Source organism: Marmota monax, unplaced genomic scaffold (assembly GCF_021218885.2).
Source record: "Marmota monax isolate L192 unplaced genomic scaffold, Marmota_monax_Labrador192_F-V1.1 WCK01_AAM20220418_F8-fsc00077, whole genome shotgun sequence".
NCBI classification, from domain to species: domain Eukaryota; kingdom Metazoa; phylum Chordata; class Mammalia; order Rodentia; family Sciuridae; genus Marmota; species Marmota monax.
In genome coordinates, this window is record NW_026694610.1 from 3008428 (window position 1) to 3021399 (window position 12972).

The 12972-nt window shown below is 37.2% G+C and overlaps 1 protein-coding gene across 7 annotated transcripts in view; it reads right to left on the reverse strand.

Annotated features, from left to right (window-relative positions):
• Positions 1–12972, reverse strand: part of Spef2 (sperm flagellar 2) — a 188934-nt gene that overhangs the window by 43579 nt on the left and 132383 nt on the right. For all 7 annotated transcript variants that reach the window (XM_058572081.1, XM_058572080.1, XM_046422327.2 and 4 more), the window contains 3 exons: positions 11626–11763; positions 5666–5817; positions 1800–1980 (listed from right to left, as the gene is read on the reverse strand). In XM_058572081.1, the coding sequence (XP_058428064.1) occupies positions 1800–1980; positions 5666–5817; positions 11626–11763 (471 nt within the window). The remainder of the gene's footprint in view (positions 1–1799; positions 1981–5665; positions 5818–11625; positions 11764–12972) is intronic.

The window sequence follows — 12972 nt, forward strand, 5'->3', positions numbered from 1 at the left end:
CTGAAGTGATATGCCTGCTGATGTAAAAGATGACACATACTATTATTAGATGTACACGGAACAGTTAGGATTGCACATAGATACCATATGATATATACAAAAGCCATGCCCATAATGGCATCAAATTGGAAATTCAAAATGTATCAAATGCATCCTGGTTAAATAAACAGTGATGTATTCATAGAATGGAATACTATGCAGCAACAAAATGAACAATTATAGCTATACTGAACAAACATGGGATAAATCTCACCAATAATGTTTCACAAAAGAAAAGACAAAAGATAAGAATCCATTTATTTAAAACTCAAGGTTGGCTAAGATATACTAAGTTGTTTAGAGATATAGACTTAGGTAATAAAACTCTTAATTAAATCAAGGAAATGATGTCTAAAAAGGCAAGATGGTGGCTCCTGTTGGTGGAGATAGAGGGGGGTAAGGGTCAGGAAGCAGCTCGTAAATCACCTGGCAGGTACAGATCTTGTTCTGTCTCCCCCCGTGTATTGGTTCCGTGTCTCTTTACTCCAGGTAAGTCCCTGAGGCTAACTACTATACTCCATGCATGTCCCTGTGTGTCAGAGTTCACACTGAAAAGTTTTTATAAAGAAGCAAGCCAATGAAAGGAGTTGGCAACCAGTTTTGAGAGAGAGATAAAGGAGTGAAGAGAAGAGGAGAAAGAAAAGCAGAAAGAAAGACCCCGAGGCTGCTGTGTGAGAAGGTCAGAAGAAGCCTGAGGGCAGGGGACAAGGAGGACCTCAGGACACATGCAATCAGACATTTAAATTGTTCGCTGTGAGATTGATGATGCACGCTCCCCTTCCACATCTTTCACAAAACATTTGGGAAAGCTGACACTGTTTTCTGTTTGAATGAGGCATTTCAGGGAAAGTTTAGGAAGGCTTGACACAGAAGGAAAATAGATGTCATGCGGGTGGACCCAGGACTGGGCAGATTAGGGAACAGGAGTCCTCAGAGTTGAACCCTGTGTGTGCCTTCTGCATGGTGGGATGCCTCTGCTTGGGGTAAACTTATCTCCGCTTTTTCTTTCCCTTCTGCTTTGGGTTGGAAGGATATGAACCTTGATGTCATATAGATTTAGGTTCAAATTTCATTTTGATACTTACCTGCTGGGAGATCTTGGGCAGGTTTCTCAACCTTTCTGAACCTTAGCCCTCCACTGTAAATAGGACAATAATACTTACCCCAGGTGGCTTAGGACAAGTGCCTTGCAGAGAGATTGAATACTGGAAGCCTATGGGATGACTGTGTGTTTTACTTGGTTCCATCAAGTATTTTTGAGAATTTGATCTCATTTCTTACTGCTAAAATCAGTTTCACATAAAAATCAGACTTTCTGGCTTTTCTTGGAAAAATGGAAAATCTGGCCATGCTGAGGTCTCATTCTTAAATGGCAAAATGGGTCAGAGCAGGGTAGCACATGGCCCTGTAGACAAGGGTGTGATTCCTAGTGGCCCCAGTCCATTATCTTATACTTGACAGGCTGGCCTCATTAACTTTCTCTGACTAGCCCTTCAGGCCCCTGAACTTGGAACCTCGGCCCACCACAGAAAATAATCTCACATTTTTCGCTTCTTTCATGATCTCAAATATCTATTGACCGACTTGTTTCACTTCCTATTTCTTTCAGAAAATCAAAGAAACAAAACTCCTGCAAGGCATAAATTTATATGATGCTTGAGAACATCATGTAACATCCTTCGACTTGTAGCACATTCCCAATTGTGGCTTGTAGTGAATGGATATTTCTGGAAGGAAATGTTCTAGTGTGCACTGCTTACCATGTGAGATATTGCTACAGAAGCCTGCTGCCAGGTGTCCATCACCAATTTCTCATCCGTCTCCAAGTTTGACTCCACATTTTCGAGTGAGTCATCCATCTGCTCCTTCAGTATTGCTTTTATTTTTGGTTTGGGCACAACCGTTTCCGGGGAAATGGATATTCGAGGAATGAGAGGGATTCTTTGGAAAGCAAACACACAGGAAATGTAAAGATTTTGCATAAATAAAATCTGTACGCTCAACAACAACAAAAGAAATATGAAGACTTTGTTAGCAGAATTCTATTTTCATTCATGTTGTGTTGTAAATTTTGTTGTCTTGCTCTAATCTCCATTTTTTAAAGCTTACTGGAAAGAATTCTTTTAATGGGGAAAAGATGATAAATCACCATATTTAAATTTTCTGGTCTGGAAAGCCTTGTTCATAGGAGCATACTCAAAGTAAATGACAACATAAACATCATTACCAGGTTCAGTTCTCAGTAATTATGAAAGAGAAGGATTAAAGCATAGTGATTCTGAAATTTGTCCAGGGCATACACTTCTCTTGAGGGATAAATCAGTCATGAAAAAGGTAAATCAAAGGGAACTGTGCACAGGTTCTTTAAGATGACTGGCTCATTTGGCATTATGATCATTTAAGTAGGAGGATGAGGAAGGTGAGGTCTGAGTGGTCTGTCACATGGGGGCAGCAAGGTTTAGGTGGTGGCAGGGGCAGGCTGAAGCTCCAGCAGCCCTCCCAGCTCTTGAGCATGGATGACGAGTTTTTCTCTCTGTTTTTTCAAGTGCTGTGGAAGCACAGAATTAAGTTCCCTTTCTCTTTACCACATTGTTGCCCCAATGTGGAAATTTCAGAGGTGTCCCTGGGAATATGCTATCCCTGAAGTATCCCAGGATCTCAAAGGTTAATTGCAGCAGAGAGAGATCCACCAGGTAGAATGGTCTTTTTTTGATGTGATTGTGATCCTTCTTTGCTGAACAAAACGTGTAAAAGGCGTTTTGGGAACAGAATGAGGACAGAATGGCTCCAAGAATGTCTCGGTTGAAACTTTGAGAATCAGGGTCAATACTAGTAACAGTATTTGATTTGTAGACAAGTTTCTGGAGAACAGAACAATGATTTAGAAAGATGCTGGTCAACTCTAGCAAACAATTAGCTTAATCTTATTTTGACACATCAGACAAAGATATTATACTTGGCATCATGATTCTGATAGTCTACCATGTTTATGGAGGCAATCCATTGACGATCTACTATTCATCTATCCACAAATGAAATTATATCTTAATAATGAAATAATGCTGAATCAGTCACATCAGTTCAACAGAGATTCATGTATCCAATAAGTTAAGGTAAAGTATGTGGTCATCTCTAGATATTTAGTGCAGTGCAGCATGTATTTCCTATGACCTTCCTGTATGGGACAACAGAGGTGGTATATGGTTTAGAAAAAAATGGGGGTCTTGAATTCATTTACTGGAAAAATTCTGGTCTATGTAGCTCTGCCACTATCAGCAGATATGAACTAAGGCAAGTCACTTGACTTTCTGAAACTCGGTTCCTCTTGGCAAAACACAAACGTAATGCCATTGCTATTATTGCTTATCCCTATCAGTTAATCAATATCTGCTAGTATTTTTTAGAATAGTCTTACTGTACTATGATGATGATGATGATTATTATTATTATTATAGGGTTGTTGGGAGGAATAAAATAGAAAAGCCCCGTAAAAATGCTTAACACTGTTTGTGTCTCTACATATGTTACAGAGACTGTGGTTAATTGATAGTTGGTTCACATACTGATTGACTGATAGTTCTAGCAGATAGCCACAGCACCGATTTTAGGATCAGATTGGTGCAAAGTTGTTCTGCAGAAAATTAGAACTGGCTGTTCTTTTGGCAGTTTTATTCTCCTAGCCAATATTAACAGCTTCCCTATGACTTGCTATTTTATGCTAAGAACAGAATGCACTGCCACTTTACACTGTGAAAGTTGAACTCTTTTTATGGCTCTGATGGTTCACACTGCCTTTGAATTTTTTTTATTGTTTTTAATTTCAAAGTTTTCCTTCAGCAGCTTGCCGAATGTTTCTCTTGTATCAAGAAGGGGGTACACAATTTCCCTCTTGTGTATTCTTGTATGCACATGGACGTGACAGAGATATGATGGCAATAGATGAAAGAAGCTTTGAGAGATCGGTGGATCTTCGGTCACTACGTAGTCCTACTTCAAATGTTTAGGCCACCTCAAATCCTTTTAGGAACAAGGTGTGGGGCAAAACAAACAAAGCAAGAGCATGTAATAATTAAAATGTGCATATGAGCAAGAAGAGGTCACTGTATATTATGCAATGACAATAGTAATCACCACTTATTGAGAGTTATTGAAACTAAATCACAAGTCCTCTGAGTCCCAAATACGGTACCAAATGCTTTGTAGATTTTATTTTCTGTAATCTTTACAAAAGCCTTGTTTTACAGATTAGAAACCTGGTACTTAGAAAGAGTCCGAGTAATTTGATCAGACAAGTAAATAATCTATTTACATGTGGTTAGTAACTGACCCACCAAGGACTCAAACCAAATTTGTCCTACTTCAAAATATCTTCATTAACCTCCATTCTGTTTGTGCAATTCCTATTGCTTTCATTTACACAGCAAGCTTATGTTTAACAAGCATACAATATTTAAAATATAAAATCTATATCTCATCTCCTTGGAGATTTGAATAATAATAATATTAGTACAGTAAGACTATTCATAAAAAGACTAGCAGATATTGATTAGCTGATAGGGATAAGCAATAATAGCAATGGTATTATGTTTGTATTTTGCCAAGAGGAACTGAGTTTCAGAAAGTCAAGTGACTTGCCTAAGTTCATTCAGTGTCTGCATAGGATGTTTAAATCTCACTTCTTTTTTCCTCTCTTTATGTATACTTATTTTTTTTCTTCACCTTTTTCTCTTGGCCCTACTTACTGGTCATTTTAACCTTTTTTATTTTACTATTTTATCTTTTCCTTATATCTTATCAATTTATTTTTAGTTAACTCATTTACTTCTTAAGGACTTTGATTTCTAATTTTAACTATTTTAAATCTTACAAAAGTAAGTTTAAATGTTCTCTTAGTGTTTTGTGGTTGGAAGCCACCCCAGAGGAATTACCACTATTCCCACCCCCATTTCTTGATGGCATTTTTCTACTGGTTCATAGTTTGGGATCTTGCTCTTCCCCTGTCCCTACCTATTAGATGTATAAAAATAATTATTTATAAACTTCATATTTCACAGGATTTTTTTGACTGAAAATATAATTTTCTTCCATCCTCCACCAAGTTCCTTTTCTAATGGAGGAATCTAATGTTAGACAGTGAATAGGTTGTTCCATCTAATGAGGTTATAATCACATATGACTGAGTCTTTAATGCTTTTCAACTTCCCTCATGGGTGAAAGAAAACTCACAACCTATTTCATTTCCACTTACATAATTACACACACACACACACACACACACACACTGCTAGACTCCTTTCATGAAAGTAGTAGAGATTTATAATCTTTTACCAGAGACCCTTGGGGGCCAAAAGTGTTTCAGAATTCAGATGTTCCTAATACCCCCTGCAATGTCTGTGGAGACACTCCATAGTAACTACACTATAATTATGCAGTGAAAGAGGTAAATATTCACTATTAACAGGATAAATAATGCATGTTAATAGCCTGAAGTGAGAATTAGAGCATTTTGGATTTGAAGGATAAAGAGTGCAATATTTTTAGTTGTGGCAATTAATTACTAATGGTAACTCAATCACAAAGTTTTATGTTCAAAACAGTTACAGTATATCATGAAGATCTATCTTACCTAATTTGGTTTTCTGAAAGTTCTTTACTATCCAGTTGAACCAATGGGATTCGAGTAAATTTCTTATTGTCCTCTAATGGGATTTTGCAATCCATTGCCCTGTAATAATCCTGAAGGAGTCTCTTTGTATCTTGAAACCGGTTCACTTCTGCCTTTAATAGCAAATGTGAGTATCAATACCCAAGAAAGACAGATCTGTACATATTTCCTGTATAAGATCTTATAAGAACTATTTTAGAAACATTTAGGTTGAAATTAATTTATGGAAATTAAGGAAGAATATTGGAGAATATGTATATATCTAACATTTGCATAGTAATTAAGGTAACTAGTAACATGCTTTCTGTACTTACTGAGCATGATTTCATCCAACAAGGTGACATTTCTATGCCTCTTGATATTGTGATAGAGGTTGCAATATGCTTGATGTTTGAAGTAGTGCATATTATTCATTATTTTGATATTAGGAATTCTCCCTGTGTCCTAACCAATCAACCAATAACTTCACAATCATTAAAATGTGTTCTTTATCATAGCCAACATGTTTGTTGATTTGAGATATACCAATATATATACAAAACCAAGAAACAAGACTAGAGTCTAATCCTTTAAGACAAAATAATTATTGTGGAAACACAATAAACAGTAACACAAAGTGATAATGAATAGCTATCTTTCCAGTTTCACTCCAACTTTCCAGATAATTCCTCCAGTGCTCACAGTTATACTCCTTAGCTGGGGTTGCCAGTAAGTAGCTCAAGGGAAATGGAGCTTCTGAGAGGAGTTGGTGGTGAGATGAGCATCAGTCATTCACGTGATGTGGTGACTCCCTATCAGCACAGGGCATTTCCCTTTGTGATATGTGCTGAAATGCATATGCAGGGAACCCCCTTCAGCACCAATATACAAGGGTAGACTTCAAGATTTTCAGCTCATTCTCCCGCTGGTATTAGACTGTGTGGTAAATCTGTGCTTCTCTTTTGTAGTGTTCACATGAACTTAGACTTTGCTTTAGTTGGTGGGGCTGCTCAAACTAGTATCTAGAGCCTAAATATTGAGCCTCTCATATAGATGTCCTCCATGACATCTAGTTATTTACAGAAAGCAACATTTTTAAAAAGAACAAAACTGACACAGTGTTCAAAATCTTTAGCTGAACCTAACTCAAGGACATTTATAATGAGATTCCCTTCATTTGTTAAATAATTATATTACCATTTATTTCATAAAACATCCAGAAAGAGAGAATTGCACTGCTATAATCATAGTTGAGAACAAAGAAATGTCTGTTTTTGTATTGTATACTACAACAAAAGACAATGAGTTTGATCAGTTTGTTTTTTGATAAGCTGAATTCCTCCTAAAAAACCATTCTTTGCTTTATTAAACTTTCCTAGCTAATTTACTGAATTGGGAAGAAATTTGTTTGGTTAATTTGAATCTATCTTATATCATTTTGAGTCACAGAACATGTTTTAAAATTATTTAAAATTAAAATTAACATATTATTTAAATTGTAGAACATGTTTTTAAATTGTCTCCTTATATTTAAGCAGGTTTTCAAGCTAGTATTTTGAAAAGATCAGGAAAATGAAATATTTTTCTTTGCAAAGAAACCAACTTGAGTCTTAAAATATTCCTATATGGATTAATTTCATAGTTTGACAATATGTGTTTGCATATGTCTTACTTAAGTTTGATAAAAATAAGTTTTATACATATACTCACAAGAACTTGCACAATACCACATTTACAATGAATAGGATGCAAATAGAAACCCAAGCTGTACAATTTAGATGTTGAAAAATAACTTTTACAAATGGAAGAGATATGTAGAGAGGTTATAAAATTATTAGTTAGTAAAAAACATTATATTATTTGGTAAATTAATTAATAAGGAAATTATTTCTTCCTTAGAGAGCTGAGCTCTTTAGTAATGATAAGGTCTAGTAAGCTTATACAGTCTAACTTATACAAGTGGTATCTGGGACTGTGCTGATAATCTGTGCCTTAGGCTTACTTTATTATGGTGATTAGTTTTAAATAAAAGCTTAATTTATTTGAAGAGACATAATTTGAAATCAGTATATAGGAAAACCTGAATAAGATGCCATAGTATGCTTAGGATTCCCATATAAGAAGAATTAATGAAGATTCTTCTCACTTTTATGAGTAAATAACGCTTCCATGTTTTTCCTTAATTTTTGCAGACTCTTAGAATTGAAGGGAATCTTTGAAATTATCTAGAATAGATTTTCTAAAATTTATTCTGAAAAAACATATCCTTACAGGCTGTTAAGGAGCACCTTGTTGGAGATGAAAGGAATACAAACTTTGCAAGGTCAAATAGTTTCAGAAATGCTGGGTTAACACATGAAAAGGATTTCTTTACTACAGAGCATCTTGATGTCTAAATATGTTAATATGCTTGTTAATCTCCCAGGGGGAGGGAGGGCTAGAGTTGTGAAGCACTTTATAAAGTCATCTGACCATGGAGTCCTCTTTTTGCAAAACATCTTGGAGGACTAGTAGTCCGTGGAGCCTACTTGGAAAGCACTTATCTAGCAGTTTGTTAACCAGTACCACAGGCTCTTGAGAACATTCTCAAGGGTTCTTTTCCTTGGTCCTCCACAAATGTGCAAGTTTTAGCTTTTGTGCTTTCTGAACGAAGGCTCTGAAGTCTGTTATTTAATGAACAGTTTTAATCATTAGGCTCTTTGTTCATATACTGAAATAAACTTGCTTTTTTCCTGCCTTGTCTGTTCTTGGCTTTTATGGGATCCTATCCATCAGTGCAGAATAAGTCTCTCTCTTTTCTATCTGGTGACTCTTTGGTTATCTGAACAATGTTGGTGACACAGCAGTGGCCAGACAGGAGCACTGGCTCTGCAGTTGCACCCAGTCCAAATCCCTGCTCTTCCACTTACCAACTGGGAACATTGGGTAAATTGTTTCTCTTGTGCCAGCCTCAGTTTCCTCATCTGTCAAATGAGGATGATTATAGAATTTACAGCATAGGGTTGTTGTGAAGGTTTAATGGGTTGTACTTGAAAGTTCTTAGAATAGTACCTGGCAGGTACACAGTAAGAACTTAATAAATGTTTAACATTTACTGCTTTTCTCCTTATCTTCTTTTCTTCTAGTTGGTATTGAATATTAGTTTGGTTTGTCAGGATGAGAGCCTTAAATTGAGATATTGCTGTAATATCAAACTCATTTCATTTCCTGAAGAGACGTGTACGGCTCACAATGATTTACAAAAATTTTCCATTTTCTGCCTTCATTATTGCATTGTAGCTGTTTATGCCATAAGCTTTAGACAGACCTGTTCTCAAGATTTGACCACTGCTTGCTCAAATTGAGGCTCTGGGGATGCTACTTGTTCAGGCTGGTCAAGCATCTCACTTTGATCTTTGTGCACAACTCATGCTCCTGGGATCTCACTGTCATCCCGATTATCACTCATCTCTGTCCTCAGGTTTAGGTGAACTCTTTTGCATTTCATCTTCACTTCCCAATCCAGAGTCCCCATATTCCTGCATAGGTCTTTCCTGTCCTGTTTTCTTGACTTCCTTAAGTCTCCTAACTGGATCTCAGTGCTAATATAGTAGTTTCCTCTTATCCAATGGGGGATACATTCCAAGGCCCTCAGTGGAAACCTGAAACCATGGATAGCACCAGACACTATATATACCATGTTTTTCCTTTGCATGCATGTGAATGATAAGGTTTAATTAAATTATACATAGCTAGAGAACAATAACAACTAATAATGCAATAGAAAGGTTATAATAATATACAGTAATAAAACATGTGAGGGATTCCATAATCCCTCAAAATATTTATTACACTATACTCACTTTTTTTTGGTGTGTGTGTGATGATGTGAGGTAGAACAATGCTTGTGTGACAATAGGAGGTGAGGTGCAGGTATTACAACATAACATTAGGCTATGACACAGAGTTACCTGAATACAAGAACTGAAAAAACAGAATAGTTGATCTGATAACCTGCATGGCTACCAGTGAATAATGGGTGGACAGCATATGTAGTTCGGATGTGCTAGACTAAGGGGATGACATATCCCAGGTAAAATGGAACAGAATGCGATGGTCTAGAGTGGGACAAACGGAGACTCTATCATGATACTCAGAATGGTAGATGATTTAAAATTTGTAAATTATTTACTTCTAGCATTTTCCATTTAATACTTTTGGACCACCTAGCACAGTGGCACATGCCAGTAGTCCCAGCTACTTGGGAAGCTGAGGTTAGAGGACTGCTTGATCCAGGTGTTGGAGCCAACCTGAGCAACTAGTGAGACCCTGTCTCAAAAGCAAAGGAAAACAAAGCAGTAGCGAGTTTTTTAGACCACAGTTGATGGAAGCTAATTAAAACTGTGAAAGTGAAATCATAAAGGGGAGGGGAGACTATTGTAATCAACAAAGCTGCTCCTGTCCCTCGGGTTTCTGCTGGTTCTTCAGGCCTCCTGTGGTCCAGCCTGCCCCTGCAACATGGTTTGCCGGTTTGAAAGCAGGAACTCCTAGCGTTCATTGGTCATTTGTCAAACAAGCATTCGTTGCACACCTACTATGCAACAAGCTTTAGAGATTGCCAGATAAATATCCTCATTTCTTGCAGCATTTCCTCTTGTGAGTTAATTAATTCAAGATTAACTTTTCCATCCTCCATCTTCAGTATTTTTCTTTTAGGAGAAATACTCATGTGGACATTAGCCTTAATAGTCCTTTCAGCCTGACTGAGGTTTAGACAGGCTTCTTCTTGACTCTAGGCTCTTGCCCTCCCTCTTTTTAGAGTACTTTAGAAAACTCATTCTTGTAGATCCTTTCTTTGACTCTTTGAGATACAAATCTTTTAAAAACCTCTTATCAGACTTAGAACCCAGAAATGTCCTTCTCAAGACCAAGAAGCATCTCTTTGAAATGTGATTAGTCATCAGGGAAGATAGTGCCTCTGGGCTCCTGATGAGGGTAGGACACCAACCTCTACAGGTGCTTTGCTCCAAGCTGTAAAACTACTTCCCAGAATGAAGGTGGGAGAGTGTTTTTTTGTTTTTTTTTTCCCCTTTGGGTAAGGCAATTATCAAATACAGATGGCTCATAAGGCTCCAACCTCCACCCCATGCCAGCTCTCAAAAGCTCTCTAGTAGTTTGCCTTGGAGGAGCTGGGTGCCAAAGACTCGTCTTTGCTCTTTCCCCTATTGCTGGCAGGAGTATAAGAATAAAATTGTAGCTGGGCATGGTAACGCAAGCATGTTGTAGTCCCAGGGTCATGGGAGGCTGAGACAGGAGGATAGCAAGTTCAAAGCCAGCCTCAGCAAAAGCGAAGTGCTAAGCAACTCAGTGACACACTCTGTAAATAAAAAAAATTCAAAAAGTAGGCCTGGAGATGTGGCTCAGTGGTCAAGTGCCCCTGAGTTCAATCTCCAGTACCAAAAAAGAAAAAAAGAATAAAATTGGTGTCTGTGTTTTTATCTTGTCTCATAAAATTTTTATTTAATAGGCTGTTAATATAAGTTAAGCAGGTCTTTCTGATGAATGGTCTGTTTTTCCAATCCAGTACTAGAAAATCTTTTATTTTCAGAAATTCTAATGTCTGCTGCTTTGTGCATTGTGGCAGGATTGCCTTCCTAGCCACTCTGGGTGTCTGCTTTGAAAGACCAAGGTAAACAACTCAGTTGCTGTCCTCTACATATCTAGGCATCTGCAAGTAAAGCTGGTGAGAAGCTGGTGGGGATGCTTCCAGTCTGTATGCTTGCTTGGCTGAGGCCAAATTAATTTAGTTTGGCTAATTTTCTTGGCAAACTGGAATGCATACCAGGCAAAGTTCTAAGAGCAAAACGATATTTGAACGGACCCCTAATATTCACAAATGAGTTGGGCATGCGGGATGTGGCTGTTGCGGGGAGGTCTGTGTCATTGTGACCAGCTGCTCTCACCTGCATCAGTGAAAAAAAGTGGTTCATCATTACTCCAAGACAGTCCTGCAACCAGTTCTCATTAATGATATCAAGTCGCTCCTGCTCTGCCTCCTCCTTCCTGGCATCACAAATGTCCCACAGGCGGTCTCGCAGATCCTGATCGGAAAAGACCAGAGCCAGGTTATGCTTGAGAATTAAAGTTCTATTTGCCTCAGTGTTAACAACCTAGAATATCATGCTTCTCCTAAAAATGTCCCTAAAGAAAATTTAGACCTAGTGTACTCATGTATTATATTCATTCCTTGAACCAGTAATTACTTTGCTTCTATTTGTAAATCATATGCCATTTTTATTTTACATATTTTTAATTTTTTTTTGTACTATGGATTGCACACAGGGGTGCTTTACCACCGACACATTCCCAACCTTTTTTTATTTTAAGATAGAACTGGCTATGTTTCTCACGCTGGGCTTGAGCTTGAGATCCTCCTGTCTAGGCCTCCTGAGTTTCTGGATTATAGGTGTGTGCTACCACCCTGCTCATGTGCCCCCATCTGTTACATATCCACTTCAGTCATGTTATCCATGGATGCTTCATGAATTTTAGTCCTTCCTCAAAAAAAATTTGCTTGGTTTAAAATATTTTCATGTATTTTTTTTTTGAGCAATGGTGTACACAGCTTCATGTAAATAAGGGCATAGACTTGTTGATTGATATCACAGGTAGAATCTGTTAGTCACCAAAAGCTGTCATCTGAACTTAATGGGATGGTCCAAAAATAAGTTTGGTATTAAAGAACTAATAGTAAGATACTTTTAAGATACTAGTTCTGCCCCATACCAGATTTGATCATTAATAAAATTGATAAATATAGTAACACATAATATTTACATATATTTATAATGTGGGAATTTTAAAAGACCAAATTTATTTGTATATAAATTGTAAAATAACAATGGTCACAGGTACTGAGCTCTTCCTATGTGTGTCAGTGTGTTTCAGCACAAATCACTCTACATGTAACATCTCACAACAGCTTTAGATGGTACTATTTTTATATTCATTTTGCAGGTGAGGTGAGTCACAGAAAGGCTATGTTCCTTGGGTCTCACAATGAGTAAACGGCGGAGCCAGGAGATGAAACTTTGGCCTTGAGTACCATCACCACTGTACTATGCTTCAATTGCTTTATCCGTAAAAAGGGAGATAAGGACATTCTTTGGATATGTTATTTACAGTAAATTAGTTCATGTAAATAAAGTGCTTAGCACAGTGTTCACCATAATTCCTCAATTAATGAAGGTTACTATTACAATCTTATTCATAGCAATAAAATGTTTGTTTAATAAAATATCCCAATAGTT